Source organism: Dreissena polymorpha, chromosome 2 (assembly GCF_020536995.1).
Source record: "Dreissena polymorpha isolate Duluth1 chromosome 2, UMN_Dpol_1.0, whole genome shotgun sequence".
Lineage (NCBI taxonomy): Eukaryota > Metazoa > Mollusca > Bivalvia > Myida > Dreissenidae > Dreissena > Dreissena polymorpha.
This window is the reverse complement of record NC_068356.1, coordinates 7,375,365-7,395,442: the sequence shown is the minus strand read 5'-3', so window position 1 is coordinate 7,395,442 and position 20,078 is coordinate 7,375,365. Positions and strand designations below refer to the sequence as shown.

The 20,078-nt window shown below is 35.4% G+C and overlaps 1 protein-coding gene across 7 annotated transcripts in view; it reads right to left on the bottom strand.

Annotated features, from left to right (window-relative positions):
* Nucleotides 1–20,078, bottom strand: part of LOC127865753 (multidrug resistance-associated protein 1-like) — a 198,965-nt gene that overhangs the window by 96,259 nt on the left and 82,628 nt on the right. Inside the window, exon 22 of one of the 7 annotated variants that reach the window (XM_052405698.1) lies at nucleotides 12,791–13,101. The exons of 4 other annotated variants lie outside the window; for them this stretch is intronic. In XM_052405698.1, the coding sequence (XP_052261658.1) occupies nucleotides 12,791–13,101 (311 nt within the window). Of the gene's footprint in view, nucleotides 1–5,491; nucleotides 5,803–8,744; nucleotides 9,056–12,790; nucleotides 13,102–20,078 lie in introns of all 7 variants that reach the window. 2 more of the 7 variants (XM_052405695.1, XM_052405694.1) reach the window with 2 other exon arrangements.

The following is a 20,078-nucleotide window of genomic DNA, read 5'->3' as shown; positions in this document are numbered from 1 at the left end:
AGCAAAGCAATATACCCCCTCTTCTTCGAAGGGGGGGGGGCATAATAAAAAGTGTGGGAACATTTCGTGTTTCGCGAAGGTTCTGATGCAAAGGAAACTTGCAAAACGTGTTTTGTTGACGTAAGTTACCCTAAATCTGAAAGCACTACAAATTTGAAGTAACATTAAAAGAGAAAACACTCGGTTGATATTTCAAATGTGAAATCTTCATCTCCCGCGACTAGCTCTTTTAACACGTTAGCAAAAAAATCTGAGACAACGGGTCAAATGAAAGTTGTTTTGATCTAATTTTTTTCCTCGATACATATGGTTTGTTTAGTACACTGTGTACATTCTGTAAAGAAGTCAACTGGAAGTTGTATATATACTTACATGTTTTTTCCCTGTTAAACACATGTGATACATTGTGCATTTTATGTTATTTATAACTCAACAGGAAGTTTTGTTCAATAAATTTGTTACTTATAAAACAATGTTGCGTTTTTAAGTTTTCAAAAATTAAACACTTTAAATGTACAACATAATAAGTTAATAACAAATACCAAACTTATTAATTCATGTCCTGGACAAACCAAACATGAAATAGTTTGCAAAATAAGAAGCACATAGTTTAATTTAAAATCGAATCGAAAATAATCGAATCGGACCATTTGGTATCGGAATCGAATCGAATCGAATGATGGGTGAATCGTTGCAGCTCTAATCCAGACCGGTCTAACAGACATCGCTATATGACTTCCTCATCAGTTGATGGGCTAGGGACATAACAATCCATAAATCCATGATGTACTGCAGAAGCCATTTGCCATGTTCTATGCTGAAGAACGCAAAAGCTATTTTATGTACCCCAGCAGCAACCAATAGATATGCAATTTACAGAATCTGCCAAAATGCTATGTTATTTTGTAAAGCAACCAATAGTTGTCAGGTGTACTGAAGCAAGCAAAAGGTTGTGCTTTTGCAGTTTACTGAAGCAACCAATATTGCTAAAATGTACAGAGACCACCAAATTGCTATGTGAATTACTGAAGCAACCAATGGATCTCTGATGTACAGAGACCACCAAATTACTACGAGAACTAAAACAACCAATATACATGGAATGCACAGAAAGCAGAAACAAGTCAAGAAATGTGATGCTATGGCACAACCAATTCAATAAGATAGTGAACAAACAACACATGAATGAGTTGTTTTTATGAGACAGACCAAACAGGCAACACATGAATGTGAGAAACTTTTCTTTTATTAAAACAGAGCAACAAGAAACACATAAATGTGAGACGTTACAAACAGCAAAAAACATAACAAGAGGAAACTTGCTCTAATGAGACGGAGGGATCAGGCAAAACAAAAAATGGACAAAATTATGTTCTTATGAAATATAATGAATGTGAAATTAGTGAGATTTTCTTATAGTACATGGGTCATGTCCAGGTACCTGGTATTTATGAGCATTTATGGATTTTATAGTACAGAATTTTTTTAATATTGAGTACTTATTATCGGATCCCATCTTTACAAAGGTCATCAGATTTGATTCACATTCATAGCTGTCATTTTCCTAAAAATGACACACTGACACAATATGTGGGTTCAATGTTTGAAGCCTTCTTATTAGAAGGCATGAAACTCAAATATTTATGGAAGTGGTGATGTTTAATTATGTGAGAGGAAAGACAATCAAAGCGCTGAAGGCACTGAAGTTGTTCGCTGTTGTCATCCTTGATTAGCTTGTGCGCATTGCACAGGCTAATCAGTGTGCACAGGCTAATCTTATTTGATGTGCATTAAGCCCTTTTTTCCCTGAAAGCAGCCAATATGTACAGATTTCAATGATAAACACTAGACTGGCCAATGTTGACTTACAAGCTGGTATATAAACTCACTGCTAGAGGGTATAATACACTCACTGCTAGAGCAGAATCATTTATCGTCTGCTACAGACAGGCAGCGGTAATCGTCCCTTACAGAGTGAGTTGTGGTTCTTACCGTACTTAAGGCTTCTAAGCACATACTGATTTGCAAAATATGCTCTGTAAATTTAGCTGGCCGCTAACGCGACCAACTAAAAACTATTTTATTAGCCAAAATAAATGTCTAGTTGTTCAAATATGTAGTTGGTTGTAATTGTGATGATAATGAGAGGAACAACTATTACATGAAATGTGAGTAACCATTGAATGTGGCATGTGTTTTTAAATCGTGGAAACCTTTATTGATTCCTCCATATTACATACATGTAGTTGTGTGTTGCATTTGTACTCACTTTACATTAAATTGTTTAGAGAGTGAACTAGGTTATATATTTTCCAACAAAAGCATGTTAGCCTAAACAACAGTGAAATTGTAACAAAGATAAGCCCATTTGCAAATTTCTTTAAAGGTTTATATTGCACAAAGTCTAAATTTATTGCCCATATTTTAACTTCCACCTTATGTCTAGGACCTTGGTCATAGTAACTACTGCAAAGTTATCCCAAAACACTTATTTGCTCAAGATTATGGTGTAACATTTGCTATTTATTTGTGATGTTGACCTCAAGATCTTGTTTAGTTTAAACCTATTTATTTTAGCTCGATTGCATCAAAAGCCTCAGGCCTATTGAAACACTTGAATCCATTTCCTGGGCCTAGAACCAGTACTTGGTGTCTTTGGGGAGATCTAAAGAATGCTCCTATAGTGGGGATCAAACCCATGTCCTTCTGGTGGCTTGGCGGACACCATATCCATTACATAATGGTGGCTTAACCTTTATTGGAATGAAAGTGTCATTTCACTTGACCTGATCCTTGTTTGCAGGGTGTTTACCATGCTACAGGTCATTTATTTTAGCTCGATTACATTTGAAGCACTTACTACTTATTTGAAATGCTCTTGAGTCCATTTCCTGGGCCTAGAACCAGAACTTGATGTCTATGGGGGAGATCTAAAGAACGCTCCCACAGTGGGGATCGAACCCATGACTTCCTGGTTGCTAGGCAGACACCATATCCATAACACCATGGCGAGATCTTGTGACCTAGTTCTTGAGCATGACACTCTGTGATCATGTTTCAAGTTACTGGTTATACATCCATTCTGGAGAATATTATGATGAGAACTAATTTCCTACATCATTTGACTTTTGACCTTGAATTTTTGCAATTACATTTAGTCTAGTGACTGGTTTTTCATGTATGAAACTTTGTTTCATTATGCAGAAAAATTGCTATGTTTATTAAATACATCTGCATTTTATATTTGACCTTGAAATGTGTGTACAATAAATGGTAATCCTTTTTTTTTATTGACCGATATTTTTCCATTCAGTAGAAAATGCAGCCAAAAATATCTGATTATTACATGCAAAAAACAAAGAGTCCTTTAACAATGAACACTTGAAATCCAATATAACACACACCGGTACAACGTTCAATCCAATACAACGCAGGTGGGACTTGTCTGCTTAAATGCAATCGAAAACGTAACAAGAAAAGGGAAATTAAATTCGCTAAGTAATCAAACAATTTGTTCCACACAACCACAGGGTAATTGTTTACAGAAATTCACTTTCATTTTTGCCAAATTTTCAGGAAGTCTCCAAGTAACACATTTTTTACATGACTGAGTAGGACGCAATAAAAAATTGCTTTGTATCCCTTTGCATTCAATCTAAATTTAAACTAACTCGTCCTTTGTTGTTACAATTAAGTCTGAACAGTGCAGAATGAAACCGCTGTCCCACAATGCACTGTATACTTAACACTTCTGAAAAAAGGCGTAGAATGTATGTTTGTGTTTATGAAATTCTTTAACACATTTATCGTCATAAATGGTCAGAATATATTTTCTTTATTGATGTAGTAACTGTATTCACACGTATAGGATCATCGGATATATATGCACATTAGAAAAGAGATATGTATACAGTTATCGCAGGGATCATATTTTCCCGCAACATCAATTGGTCCAGATTTAAATGGGGAAAAAGTGTCCGAAAATTTATTTCCGAAATCATGACAAATTACGTTAAAATATATACCATTGATTTTGCTATTCATGAAGATGGTATAATAAATGTACAAGTTAAATTCCCTTAGGCATTATTTTTAAACAGAACATACGAGTTTTCTCATTTTGTTTTATCATTTGCGATTTCATTGACATCGGTTGTTTCGTGTGCTGTTTTATCTGACTGTTTTTCATCATTGTCAATATTATTAGTCTGTGTAAATCTATACCGATGTTTTAAATCGTTGTCAACTCGATAATACCTTACAAACATGCATTGAACCAAACAAATGTCTGTGCATAGGTTTGTTACTGACAATAACAAAACCAAATAGTTAAGAAATAATTCATGTACGTTATAGTTTGTAGTCGAATAACCCACGGCCGATAGTTAAGATGCGTAGGGATTAAATGATTTGAAACCACGCATCTAAACTTTTGGTCGTAGGTTATTCAACAACAATAAAGAACACAAATTATTTCGATTCTTACACGATTTTTACTGAAGATTTATACACTAACACGATTTTTACTGAAGATTTATACAATGTATGTTATTATTCTTGTGTACTATTTTATGTGAAGTTCTGCCCATAAAAATAACTTTCGGCTGTTCTGTCGATCAGATCCGCGACTTTTATTTATTTATTGCCGAATTATTACGCTGGTGGAAAATGTATCGGCATATTTTGTTTAATTACAGCGCGTGCTTTCAGTGTATAAGGTCCGTCCACAATTATTGCAGAATATCCGATTTTCTTCTTTGTTTATATGACAGTTTACTGTATCATGCATGAAATGCACAATTTCCACAAGGATATTATCGAGGTTTGTATCTCCGAAGTAATTGTCAACGATTTTATCCTGGATGAGTACCTTACGGACCGATTGTGCTAGGTATAAGCCAGTGAAATTATCGATTGATATTGACACGGGGTAATTCACGCGTGACTAATACACAGCCGCGCGAATCTTCGCTGCTTGGGGCCATACTCTGATACTAGTCGGCTGACGTGCAATATTCTGGTCCTGACCGGTTTAGAGACTCCAGCGAATGGTTTATCACAACTTACCGAGATAAGAATGTAATTAGGGTGTGCACTGTGTAATCGATTTCATGACATGGGAATTTTAGCAAACAGAATCAGACCGACTGTTTGGGAATTTCAATCGGTCTAGGACCGACAAAACCGACAAAAATATGATCCCTGAGTTATCGATATGGTAGGGTAACTAGGGCTCATATGCATGTATTGGTGAATGACAACACAACCTTCAAGTTGCAATAATTTATGAATTAATGAGCTCAAAACTTATCACGTGAATCCGTTTATAACCCTGTCTTGTGGCTCGAACTCCATCATTCGCGTTACATTAGAGTTACAGTGTAATATGTCTTCATAAATATGATATATTTTATACATCAATACCCATATTATATACATATCTGTACAAACATAAATGATAACTATCCTGTTTCCCAGCCTTCCCACTAACCTGCACCACAATATAGACGATAGCAAGGGGACCAATCACAGCGAGGATTATGGGCATGTTCATGCTGATAACTATCACCATGGCTAAGATGGCCATGCAACACCCAATCATTCCCTGTAGGTTCTGGACTATGACCGCGTCCACTGTGTCAAGATCTTTGCTGAACCTGTTCAGGATCCGGCCCAGGGGCGTTGTATCGAAAAATGACATTGGGGAGGTTAGGATGTTGGTGAGTAACTGGAGGTGAAGCATGCGGCCAACCCGAATGCCACCAATGTAGAGTGAGAGTACAGCGCAGATGTTGAAAACACCTGTAAACATTTAGCAAATCATGGCACAGCAAACAAACTTGAAGGACCAGTAGAGTAGAGTGATAGGAAATAAAGCTGTTAGTGAAAGATCAAGCAATATAATGATATATATGAAGAATTTCAAGACAAACACCTGAAGCAAGATGAGAACAGCCCTTCAAAAAACACCTCTATGAAAGTGCAGATTGATACAGCATACACCAGTCTACAGGCAACTAAAGACTAAAATACTTATCGGTTTATAAACACACAATTACTGATGAATATGAATGATTTTGCCGAGCTGAGAGTACAATTAAAGATGGCATATATGATTTCAATATCAAAATTACACTTGTTTATACTTTTAACAACACTTTTATAAGGATTTACTTAAATGAGGAAAGTTTAACTACTTTTAAATGAAAATTAAAAGCTTTATGTACCACATTTAAAATAATTAATTAATATCATAACAACAAATTTATTGTTAGTGCTTGACCAATAATGTCATATTAAATTGATATTGATAAAGAAATAAGAAATAAAAACACATCTGCCGCAAATATTAGGATTTCCAAATGCTGTACATGTCTTATGTACACAACTGAAATACGAACAGTTGAATGAATGTTTGAAAACTCTTATAACTAGGCATTTTTTAAGGTCTTCTTTACTTTTATTATTGTTTGCTGTTCAACAAGATTTTGTTAGTTTTTATATTATACCTTAAAAAATATTAATGTACAGGATTTTTTAAATTGTATATATCAATAAAAAGGTATCAAATGTGTAGTAATATAATAATAAAATTGAGAAGAAATTGTTATGTTGTGGTTTATCATCATGTATATTTGCATTGAATAATGCCACTAGTATGATAAAAAATATGTTTATAATAGCCACATCATTGGAAAAATGGGCTAAATGCATGTGCGTTATATGTAGTCCAAGATTAGCCTGTACAGTCTGCACAAACAAACAATTCCATAAAAACAAAAAATGCCATCCCTGATTACCCTATGCAGACAGCCTAGTTTAATCTGGGATGACACAATGTGCATTGATACATTGATAGTTCTTGCTTGTTCAATATTGTTGTGGCACTTCCTGCAGTAAAGGACAACTCAAGATTGTAATACCCTTGCTGTTTAGTATGTGATTTAGCTTTGCATCCTTCATAAAGTGGTCAAATGGAGCAACATATTTGGCAATTTTAACTGCGCCTAAAGGGAGGTATATTTTAAAGTTTTGGCTATATAAAAACTTTTTAAGAATTACTTCTTTCGTTTCAATCCTGTCTTATAAAGATTGTATTGTGCTTGATTGATGTACACTGTATTTTCAAAAAAAAAAAAAATATGTCTAAACTAAGTAATGTCTGTTAAATTTTTCCAATTATAACTCACAAGACTACATTTTGAAATAAAAGTTTCCTTTATCACCAAATACCAGAACATTACACTATGAAATGCCAGATGTGTTTCATTTTAAGCAGAAATAAATTCGAAAAAATGCATTTTTTTTTACTGCAGATGGATAAAGTTTCTTAGGTACCTGATGGCCAAAATTGCTGTTTTAAGAAGGAATCGTCACTTTAATTTCGTTTATGACATTGAAAATATGCGAGATAAGTTCAGAATGAGAAAAAAATAGTACACAGTATGTCAGCTGTATCGCCAATACTAGATGAACTATGGTTGATAATGTCTTTGAATTATTCTTTTGCTATAAATAATAAAAATAAACAATGGGCACTTATTCAAGTGCATAAGTATGCGGGCAGGAGGCAGTACTTGTGCACCTATAGTTTGTTCATAGTCACAGAGTTATGCTCTAGAAAAAAGTTAGTAAACAAGAGTGCCATGGGCCCCAAGGCGCTCACCTGAGATCCAAAGTAACTAGACTATTTAGAAAAAGTGCGAGCTGATTCATAAACATTGGACCAAAAAGGTGACATCTAGAGTATTAACATGTTTGTTTTATTTAACCTAGTAACCTAAGATAACATGACCCAGTTTCAATCTCAGTCCATATTTAATTGGGACAAATGTTCTTACCAAGTTTCATGCAGATTGTCCAATAAATGTGGCTTAAATAGCATCAACAAGTTTTCAATATTGCCTTATAAGGAAAATTGCCCCAGCCACCGGCCACTGTCACAGAAAAATAGCAGTATTGTAACTGGTAATTGTTATGTGAATAATAACAGGATCCTCGCAAGTTTAATAAATGAGGCATATCAACCACTTATATTGGACCTTATTATCAAAAGTAAGATTATCTTCTAAAAGAGTATTAAATAATTGCTTGACAACTATGTTACATTTTTTTTAACACTCATTGCAATATTTATTTTTATACATTAAAGTTTTCCCAATGCAGGGACACTTTGAGCAGATGCTCGAAATTCAAGAACACCACTAGAAGTTAAACCGTTATGAATCAAATGTTCACGAGGGACGGCCTTATGAATGTATACTGTCCATAACAGGACTAAAAGCGTAATAAAATTATCACTTAGGTACTTTTGGCAGCGTAAGTTCGAGTCCTAAATTTGGAGACGAAACAAACATTTTGGTATTGTATATACATTAGTATCGGAAAAATGATGACTTAAGTTTCCAATTATTTTTCTAAGCAGAGCAACCACAATTTTTGACTAATTTTAATAATTTTTGAAAATAAAGCAGACAAGATTATTGTCTCATGGAAAATCTGCAATAAATATTCCCCATAATTATGGGCTTCTATCCACATACCAAGTTTCATAAACCTAGTCTTAGTATTTTTTAACTATATATATCATGTACTTTGCTTTAGTTGAATCATACCAGAAATAAAATGTAAACAGAAACAACCTTAGAATGTATGAAGCTTGAAAAGCCAACCATTTCTGTTTATTACTATTTTATAAACCTCTTATGCTTTCAAAAGGGCAAAATTAAAAGACAAACACTAACCTGAACCATTATGTACAATATTGCGAGTGGGACCATCACCGTCAATATGAGGGGCAGACTCATGGAAATGGCGATTACCATAGTAACATTTTGCAGGAAGCAATACAACACATAATGTATGCTGTGCGTAATAATCTGGTCAATAGTCTCAAAGTCTTTTCCGAACCGATTGAGAATGCGTCCACTTGGTGTAGAGTCAAAGAATCGCATTGGCGAAGAGAGAATGTTTCTCAGCATGGAGTGGTGCAGGACGCGACCCACTCTCACGTTGCCAATAAACAGGGACAAGGAGCAAATTAAATTGAAAAGGCCTGCAAAACACAGAAAATAAAACTTGATATTCAGTTTAACATGAAGTCATGATCCCCTGCTTCTGTTTGCTATGAAAGCACAACAAACCAATTGAAGGAAAGAAAACAATCTTCAGTAAACTATTAACACAACAAAACAAATGATAGGTTAGAAAATAAGAATTCTGTGTTGTTATTATATAATTAACTGCTCAACAACAAAATACTTCATACACACACACACAAACCGCAACACTTTTGATCAATGCCTTGTTATAACACATCCTGGCAAATCAAAAAAGTGCAATAAAATTTTGTTTTCTTTCAAAATGTATGTTTGAAGTTTGCACATGCAGGGTTAAGTCATGCCACTATAATAGCTGTTAGACAATGCAGAAAAGACAACAAAGTAAGCAACAGTGGAACACAAATCAACAAAGCCAGGTGTGCCTGTGTTGAAATCAACTAACATGTTCATAGTCCTTGTAGAATTATTTTACTTTAATGTGTGTTTATTCAAATGAGTTGACCTCAAAAAGTGTGTCACATATATGCTTCATTTACTTTAATATGTAGAACAGTAAGTAAATAATAGAACACTGAAAAAATGCATTCCTGATTAGAAGATGCATTTATTATAAATAATTTAAATTCATTTGAGTGTAAAATTGTAGCTCTATTCATATCGGAAATGCTTTATTTTCTTGCCAGTCATTAAAAATAAATAGCATTTCAATTTGTAATTATATATTTTTAGATACATTCAGAACGAAGTTAAACCTCTTCTTCTATATTTAGTACATGTGACCTTAACCATGACCCTACCAACGTTATATGTAATCACAAGCCTGGTCTAGACATGAGGTATATATGTAAACAATTAATAACAAAAGGCAAAAACCATGATGCTGTACTAAGTAATAATAACTTTGACACCACCATCTGCCATATTTCAAAAAGTGTTAATATAAGCTTCACAAGTAGTTTTGTTTAAAGCACAATGGCATCTTAATAAATAAGCCAAAGCAATTGTATTATATTTAGAAATAGTGACCTTTACTGTGACTCGTATCCAATCCAACTTAATCTAATACCAAGCGAGGTTTTAACATAGGGTATTTATGATTGACGTTTGATATTTAATGCTCAAGTAATTGGACAGAGAGGAACCATTTTTCTACATTAAGTATCTCTGTCCTTATTCGTGAGCAAACGCCCATAAGCCTCAAAGGTATCCTTCAAACAAGGGCTGTTTGTTAAACATGCATGCCACACATATGGGCTGTCAGTTGTAGTGGCAACCATTGTGTGAATACGTTTTTTGGCACTGTGACCTTGACCTTTGACCTAGTGATGTGAAAATCAATAGGTGTCATCTGCCAGTCATGATCAATGTACCTATGAAGTTTCATGATCCTAGGCCTTATTATTCTTGAGTTATCATCCGGAAACCATTTTACTGTTTCATGTCACTGTGACCTTGACCTTTGACCTAGTGACCTGAAAATTATTAGGGGTCATCTGCCAGTCATGATCAATGAACCTATGAAGTTTCATGATCGCGTAAGCATTCTTGAGTTATCATCTGGAAACCATTTTACTGTTTCGAGTCACTGTGAACTTGACCTTTGACCTAGTGACCTGAAAATCAATAGGGGTCATCTGCCAGTCATGATCAATGAACCTATGAAGTTTCATGATCCTAGGTGTAAGCATTTTTGAGTTATCATCCGGAAACCATTTTCCGACAGACCGACAGACATGTGCAAAAAATATACCCCCTCTTTTTCGAAGGGGGGCATAATAAAGTTCATTAAATAACTGAAGATGTGTTCTTAAGAGGAAATCACAGTCAGACATTGCTATCATACAATGTCAATACAATTTAAACATGCTGGCACTGGAGTACTTATTAGACTTTTCAATTTTTTTTATTACAATTCCATCTTATGTGAAATTTAATAATAAATGAAACAAGCAGATTTGTTGAAATCTCCACTGCAAATTTTATGTTTGTGTCAGACAGACAGATGGAATAAGGAACGGAAGGATGGACGGACTGACAACGCCAATTCTATATCCATCTCCCTTAGGCAGGGGATAATAATAAATAGGATTTACTGGACAAGTGATTCTGTGTCAAATATTCACAAATTGCCAGCCAGTACCATCTTATTTTTTAATTAGAGTTTCAATGGACATACAATTTTTTTTTAAATATTGGTTCTTGACATTACCAATAACAAGAGCTGTCAGAGGACAGCGCGCTCAACTATTCGAGTGCTTGACAGTGCAACGTAAGCCATCATAGAGAGGGGGGGGGTATAATGTGGGTGTGTGAACATTTAATAGATGATCTATCAAAAATAAGGAAAAAACAAATTTTTTGGGGGGGAGGGGGATGGGGGGGGAGGTTCTGGGGGTAGGGGGGGGCGTGGGGGAAGGTTTGGGTGGAGTGCATTGTGGTATGTCAGGCATACATGCCATACGTCCCGGATTGTCCGGGACAGTCCCGGAAATGAAGAACTTGTCCCGCTGTCCCGGAAATCTGTCAAATGTCCCGGAATTTACAAAATCCATATATACATGTACCTTATCTTATGCTTAACTGCACCTCGAATCTGTGTATATCTGCAGCGTCTCCATGACAATGCCTACCCAAATAGGCAGACGTGCAGACTACGCTACGTGTCAAAATTGATCAATTAACAGGGGTCCTGTTATCATATCGATTGTCTCACGTTCGCGGTAAAACCGAAAAGGCGGCATTGTATAATGTAGTTGTTAATGGACTTTACTCTACTACGTCATTATTTCCCGCTGCGTAAGGGCAAAGGATAGTTATTCACACATCTGAAGTCCAACATCGCTGAGTAAAAAAAAAAAGCAGTTTATGTTCACACGTTTAACGGACAAAGAAGTATACCGGTACTGTTTTGTTGTATTTGTTTTATTGTGATTGGTTGTATGTATTGTGAATTGATTTGAGTTGACGATCTAACGGTACTGTAGTGTTGTATTTTTTATTATATAAATGTTATAAATGAATAAAGACGTATCAACAACTACGCGTTACACACCGGTCTTAATAACAATAACGCAGTGACGTCACCATCTATGTTTAGAACGCTTACACTGAAAACACGTGGCTTGTATCAAGTAACAGAAGTAATAATGTTTAATTTGACGTTAAAAGATCAAGTGTATTTCGGATAGGTTTTCGAACTTTTGCAATTAACGATGCGAAACAAAAAAACGTACCAAAATGCATATGTCTATTAATATCGCTACATTTTATACATGTCCCGGAAAATCGGCAAAAGTCCCGGACAATTTAATTCAATGTCCCGGAATTGGTCTGAAAAATTATGGCATGTATGATGTCAGGTAAGTGTTGTTTTGTCAAAGTATAAATCAAATTATGAATGTGGTTGCATACATGTATTATTAAAGCCTTGATGATCTATTTGAGCCTAATTATATCAAATAATAAGAATAAGAAAAGTATTTGAATACTTAAACATATTCTGATTTTGCAATGGGAAAGGGAAGGAAGATTGTGTATATGTGTAAGCTTAGGTAATATAAATTATGTCATATATTGCTGATCAGGATCAGCTGTGTATATATAATTACTGGTGACCTAGCTAGGAGTTGGGAGCAACTGCTTATATGATACACCTTGTACTAAGTATATGATTTCAAAGGTGTAATGTAGGAGTCAAATCCTCTGGTTATATGGCTGGGTCAACTAACCTCGATCAAAAAGTAGAGGATGAAGGCCAGGACAATGCCAATAATGATGACCGGCATGCTGTAGACAATAGCAACCATAGCAAACAGTGCGCGCAGTGAGGTCATCAACCAGCCCTGTATGTTGCTGGCTATCAGCGTGTCAATCACGTCAATGTCCTTCCCGAACCTGTTCAGCAACCGCCCAGTGAGAGTGGTCTCGAAAAACAGCATGGGTGAATCGAGAATATTGCGTAACAAGTCTGCATGCATTTTGAGACCAACACGAACGCTACCAAGCCTCAACCAAAGAGCAGCAAACAACAGAAAAGCACCTGGAAAATTGTATGCCAAAGTATGACACATGTCATAAAATTAGTGATATAAAATAGCCATACTAATAATCACCGTAGACTCCACTCACCACACCAAATATATAATTGTACCGAAATGACTTCAATGTCTTTCTGATATAACACGCTATATTATTACAAGGATTCCAAGAAAACACTGGTGGGTCTTTCCTTCATTGTTCTCCAACTTTCCGTTTATGTCTCACAAGGGTGCGCCCATCGCGATGCTTGATTAATTAAAACATTATAATCAATTAAAGGCTTACCCTTACTTAAAGCATTTGACACTTAAAGTAATCTATAGTTTGATGCAAATATTTCAAAATTGCATATGATATGCCATATGTGGTTGAGATGATAAAATGGTGATACAATTTATTGGCTATCAATCTTCTCAATCGTGTACACCTTTGACTATTCTGTCAATTGTAAATATGCATGTATCATATGATTGTTATCTGAAGACAATAATTGTTAAAATATTGTCCGTGGCAAATAGAATTGAAAATGTGACACAAAGAGAAAACAGAATATTTTTATACATGCAAATGTAGGTTTAAAGTAAACAGAAATTTATTTCATTTTTGCCTGTTTTTAAACAATAATGAGTTCATATTGCATCAAATCTAAATTTAAATTAACTTGTCAATTAACTGTTACAATTTCATCTGAATGGTGCCTGATTAGCGCACATAGCGTTTTCTAATTTGCTCGAGTTCAATTTGAAAACTCCCATCCATAAATTCACTGTAGGCTCAACAATTTAGAAAAATTGCATATAGTTGAGTTTATGAAATACTTTGACACATTCACTGAAAATATTGGCTAGAGTTAATATTTTTAAAATAGCAGTTGTGGTTATATGGGATTTTTGGGTTTATTTGTATACAAGAAAAGTCGCATGTATGCAGTTATCAATATGGTTGGGTTAATATATGCATGTATTGGCAAATGACAAAATGTCAACACAAAATTTCACTTGAACACATGAGGCTATAAGTTTGTATAAGGCGGCTTTCACCCTGTCATCTGCCTTATATATTCGAGTTACAGCGTATCAAGTTTAATATTGAGACCATCATCCTCCTATTAACAAAACAAGAGTTCCGCGGTCGGAGATGACCGCATTGAAGCCGGATTTTTGATTTAAATGACAGGAAAGTACCTTTCGTGTTTTTGTCAATGCAATACTTAAATTACTGAAATATTGTTCAAAGGTCAAAATGAAATGTAAGTACTTTTCAAGGCATGAGCAAACCTTGTGTTATGTTTTGAATGCATGCTATACCATGAAATAAGAATTTTAACATTTTTACATTCAAGGTCACGGTGACCTTGACCTTAAAATGACCAGTGGTCATCTACTAGTTCTGGCCAACCTTCATATCAAGTTTGAAGACTCTAGGTCTAAGCATACCAAAGTATTAACAACTTTAACATATTTACATCCAAGGTCACAGTGACCTCGACCTTCAAATGAATGACCTTGAAATGACCAGTGGTCATCTAAGTGTGCTTGCAAACCTTTACGTCAAGTTTGAGATTCTAGGTCCAAGCATACCAAAGTTACAACAATTTTAACATTTTAACATTTAAGTTCACAGTGACCTTGACCTTCAAATGAATGACATTGAAATGAATGACCTTGAAATGACCAGTGGTCATCTAAGTGTGCTTGCAAACCTTTACGTCAAGTTTGAGATTCTAGGTCCAAGCATACCAAAGTTATAACAATTTTAACATTTTAACATTGAAGGTCACAGTGACCTTGACCTTCAAATGAATGACATTGAAATGAGCAGTGGTGATCTTCTAGTACTGGCCAACCTTTATGTCAAGTTTGAAGACTCTAGGTACAAGCATACCAAAGTTATAACATGGAATAAGAACTTTAACATTTTTACCTACCAAAGTTATAAGAACTTTAACATTTTTACATTCAAGGTCACAGTGACCTTGACCTTAGAATGAATGACCTTGAAATGACCAGTGGTCATCTAAGTGTGCTTGCAAACCTTCATGTCAAGTTTGAAGACTCTATGTCCAAGCATACCAAAGTTATAACAATTTTAACATTTTAACATTTAAGGTCACAGTGACCTTGACCTTCAAATGAATGACATTGAAATGACCAGTGGTCATCTTCTAGTACTGGCCAATCTTTATTTCAAGTTTGAAGACTCTAGGTACAAGCATACCAAAGTTATAACATGAAATAAGAACTTTAACATTTTTACATTCAAGGTCACAGTGACCTTGACCTTCAAATGAATGACCTTGAAATGTCCAGTGGTTACTTACTAGTTCTGGCCAACCTTCATGTCAAGTTTCAAGACTCTAGGTCCAAGCATACCAAAGTTATAACAACTTTAACATTTTTACATTCAAGGTCACAGTGACCTTGACCTTCAAATGAATGACCTTGAAATGTCCAGTGGTTACTTACTAGTTCTGGCCAACCTTCATGTCAAGTTTCAAGACTCTAGGTCCAAGCATACCAAAGTTATAACAACTTTAACATTTTTATATTGAAGGTCACAGTGACCTTCACCTTCAAATGAATGACCTTGAAATGACCAGTGGTCATCTGTTAATCCTGGCCAACCTTCATGTCAAGTTTGAAGACTCTAGGTCCAAGCATACCAAAGTTATACCATGAAATAAGAACTTTAACATTTTTACATTCAAGGTCACAGTGACCTTGACCTTCAAATGAATGACCTTGAAATGACCAGTGGTTACTAACTAGTTATGGCCAACCTTCATGTCAAGTTTCAAGACTCTAGGTCCAAGCATACCAAAGTTATAACAACTTTAACATTTTTTATATTGAAGGTCACAGTGACCTTGACCTTCAAATGAATGACCTTGAAATGACCAGTGGTCATCTGTTAATCCTGGCCAACCTTCATGTCAAGTTTGAAGACTCTAGGTCCAAGCATACCAAAGTTATACCATGAAATAAGAACTTTAACATTTTCGAGCACGCCGCCACCCCGCCCGCCCGCCCGCCCCCCCCCCGCCCGCCCGACAACATCAATCTATAAGCAATGACCTTGAAATGACCAGTGGTCATCTGTTAATCCTGGCCAACCTTCATGTCAAGTTTGAAGACTCTAGGTCCAAGCATACCAAAGTTATACCATGAAATAAGAACTTTAACATTTTTACATTCAAGGTCACAGTGACCTTGACCTTCAAATGAATGACCTTGAAATGACCAGTGGTTACTAACTAGTTATGGCCAACCTTCATGTCAAGTTTCAAGACTCTAGGTCCAAGCATACCAAAGTTATAACAACTTTAACATTTTTTATATTGAAGGTCACAGTGACCTTGACCTTCAAATGAATGACCTTGAAATGACCAGTGGTCATCTGTTAATCCTGGCCAACCTTCATGTCAAGTTTGAAGACTCTAGGTCCAAGCATACCAAAGTTATACCATGAAATAAGAACTTTAACATTTTCGAGCACGCCGCCACCCCGCCCGCCCGCCCGCCCCCCCCCGCCCGCCCGCCCCCCCCGCCCGCCCGACAACATCAATCTATAAGCCGAGATTTTTTCGAAAAAAATCCGGCTAAAAAGCAGCAATATTAATGGTAGTAAAACGCCAAATTACATAGCTTGGTTAACTATGGGTTTCTTTAGATCTATATATAAAAACAAAACATGTTATATTGTTTCAAGTATATAGCAGCTTATGGCCAATTACAATTAAAATACTGTATTTTCATTAAAAGACTTATACACAATATTCCTGATCACAGTATATCTGACTCGACAACACAGAGAAATTAACTTATCATTAGTCATTAATTTCAAATGACTAAGTAAAAATAATAAATAAAATATAAATTCCAGGACACTAATTTTAATGTTATACACGTGACATTGTGTATATAAGCAGTTTGGGCACAATTTCATGTTTACAATAATTCTACCTGCTGATCATTTTAAATTAAAATTATAAATTGTAATTTGAATGCAAGCATGATGGATGATTTAACAAGGGACAAAATTGTCACAAAACCAAGTTTTCAATGTGAAAAAAAAGTCAGATAAAGGGAGACAACTAAAGTCTCCCTTTATCTGATAATTGTTTATAATTAACCCCATTTGTCGTGGTGACCTTGACCTTGGAATTATTGACGTAATTCTTTCGTGCCACACACTGTCCCATGATGGTGAACAAATGTGCCAAATGACTTTAAAATCTCACAATGAATGACATACATATGGCCCGAACAAGCTCATTTATGGCCATTTTTGACCTTTGAACTCAATGTGTGACCTTGACCTTGGAGATATCGACGTAATTCTTTCGCCCGACACACCGTCTAATGATGGTGAACAAATGTGCCAAATGATTTTAAAATCTGACAATGAACGACAAAGTTATGGCCCGGACAAGCTCATTTATAGCCTTTTTTGACCTTTGAACTCAAATTGTGACCTTGACCTTGGAGATATCGACATAATTCTTTCGCACGACACACCGTCTAATAATGGTGAACAAATGTGCCAAATGATTTTAAAATCTCACAATGAACGACAAAGTTATGGCTCGGACAAGCTTGTTCCGCCCGCCAGCCCGCCAGTCCGCCAGCCCACCGACATTCGCCAATCTAATAACCAGTTTTTTCCTTCGGAAAACCTGGTTAAAAACTACCATAATAATTTTTAAGAATAATTAATATCTACAAATAATGATACATATATTACAAAAATTTTCATAAATTACTTGCCAACTGATTACAGTAAATATGATTTCATACTCACATCAACAATGACTTCAAAAAGTTTCCTGCCAGGTTGGAATTAAACATCAATCAACTTGCAGATTCCAACAGTCAATAATCTATATAATACTTCTTTTGACCACACTAACTGCCTTTTAATGTAATCAGACTATAACTTTTGGTGAGTTTTTGGACTTGTAATACATTTTAAATTGATTTGTTGGATCATCCCTAATAGTAATTGCTCCATATAAAAGCATTCATTAAAGCTCGATCACAAATAAAAAAATTCATCTCTAAACTTTGTTGGCAAGAAAAACCCATTCCAACAAACAAGAGCACCGCATAACGGGTGCCAAGCTCGGCTGCGAAAGCTTGTCAGAATATTTTTTTTAGAGGTCACAGTGACCTTGACCTTTGACCTAGTGACCCAACAAGAGATGTGTTTGTCAGAAACACAATGCCCCCTACTGCGCCACTTTGAAATAAAATTTCTATTTATCATTTGGTAGGTATAGAAATCATCTTGGGGGGGGGGCGGGGTAACAGGTAAGAAATTATAATTATATCAAGAGATGTGTTCCTCAGAAACACAATGCCCCCTATTGTGCCGCTTTGAAATAAAATTGTTATTCATCATTTGGCAGGTATGGTATAGAAATCATCTCCCTTTAAAGCTTATGCTTATTACTTCTCTTAAATTTTGTTCAATCCAACAGGGGGGGGGGGGGGGGGGGGGCATAATTATAGAATTTTAAAAATAACTTTCAATCATTTGAGTTATAAATAATCAAAATAATAAATCTGTACAGTAACTGTGAAAAGAACTTCAATTCTTGGTAAGGAAATATATAATATGAGATTTATAATTATATAAATTACTTCCCTTGAAAATAATTGTCTCTAACAAATCTCTATTTTTAGTAGCAAATAATTAAAACCATGACTGTGATTGACCACTCGAAATGTGCAGCTCCATTTGATTTATTTAACAAAAATATTTACGTGGGCAGGTCAGATAACTATGTCCATTTAAAGATTATTACTTCCCTTGACTTTTTTTTTCGACCCTAGACCTTGAAGGATGATGTTCACCTTGAAATTTTACCACTCAAAATGTGCAGCTCCATGAGATACACATGCATGCCAAATATCAAGGTGCTATCTTCAATATTTAAAAAGTTATGGCCAATGTTAAGGTTTAAGCACGACGCCTACGGCGGACGTCAGGCGGCGGACGGCAAGCTGGCTATGACAATAGCTCGGGTTTTCTCCGAAAACAGCCTCGCTAAAAATGTAAGAGTCGCTACTTAAGTTCCCTTTGTGGTACTGAAGATCTTCTGAATTCAACCATCACAGGTCTTCAACTTTTAACATTAAATGTCTTCTTAAATTGAACATCAGTTGCAATTCTGGTAAGGTACATATTGTCTTTTATGTGAGCGTTCTTATGTCGTCAAAGGGGCCATTAAGTGATTGACAATTGTGAAAATTAGAAACGGAAGAACTTAAACATCCATTATATGTTGAGTAATATACCTTGAGTCTCTAACCATATTAGATCTTATCAGAGCATATTCTCACTCTTGGTGGAATGGGGCCCTTTAAGGGGGGATGGGGGGTGGGGGGGGGGGGGGGGTGGGGGCGGGGTTATTAATTCTGAATACGAAAATAAACATGAGTAATATTTATAGAATTTGAATGTTTGTTTTAATGAAATTTTCATTGATAATAAATTGATGGTAAAATTAAAAAAAAGTTTTTTAATAGGAAACTTTTTTTTAAATGGCAGACTTTTGGCTGGGTATCATAGGGCAAAATTTTGGCCCAAAAAACGGAAAAAAATTGCCCGGCTCATAAATTTTTCCGACATCAAAGATAATTTTAATAAGACAAACAATCTGTTCAATATTTAAAACTGAATCACTTTTAAAACATTTTATAACTGAATTCCTTCACATAATTTAACCCCAGTCTATAAATTAACCATTACATGTCTTCAGCATTTACCATTGCAAAGATAGATAACATTCAAAATTCCACACTTAAATCAACCTGATGATACTGCAGATGCTTGTTTATGTATCAAATATGGCACGTCCACAAAACATAAATGAACATAATGATGCTGTGCAAGGCCATTGAGATTCAATCATATGTGATTTAATGTTCAATTTGAATTTATTGATTATCAACATATATTTTTCATGTAAAAGGT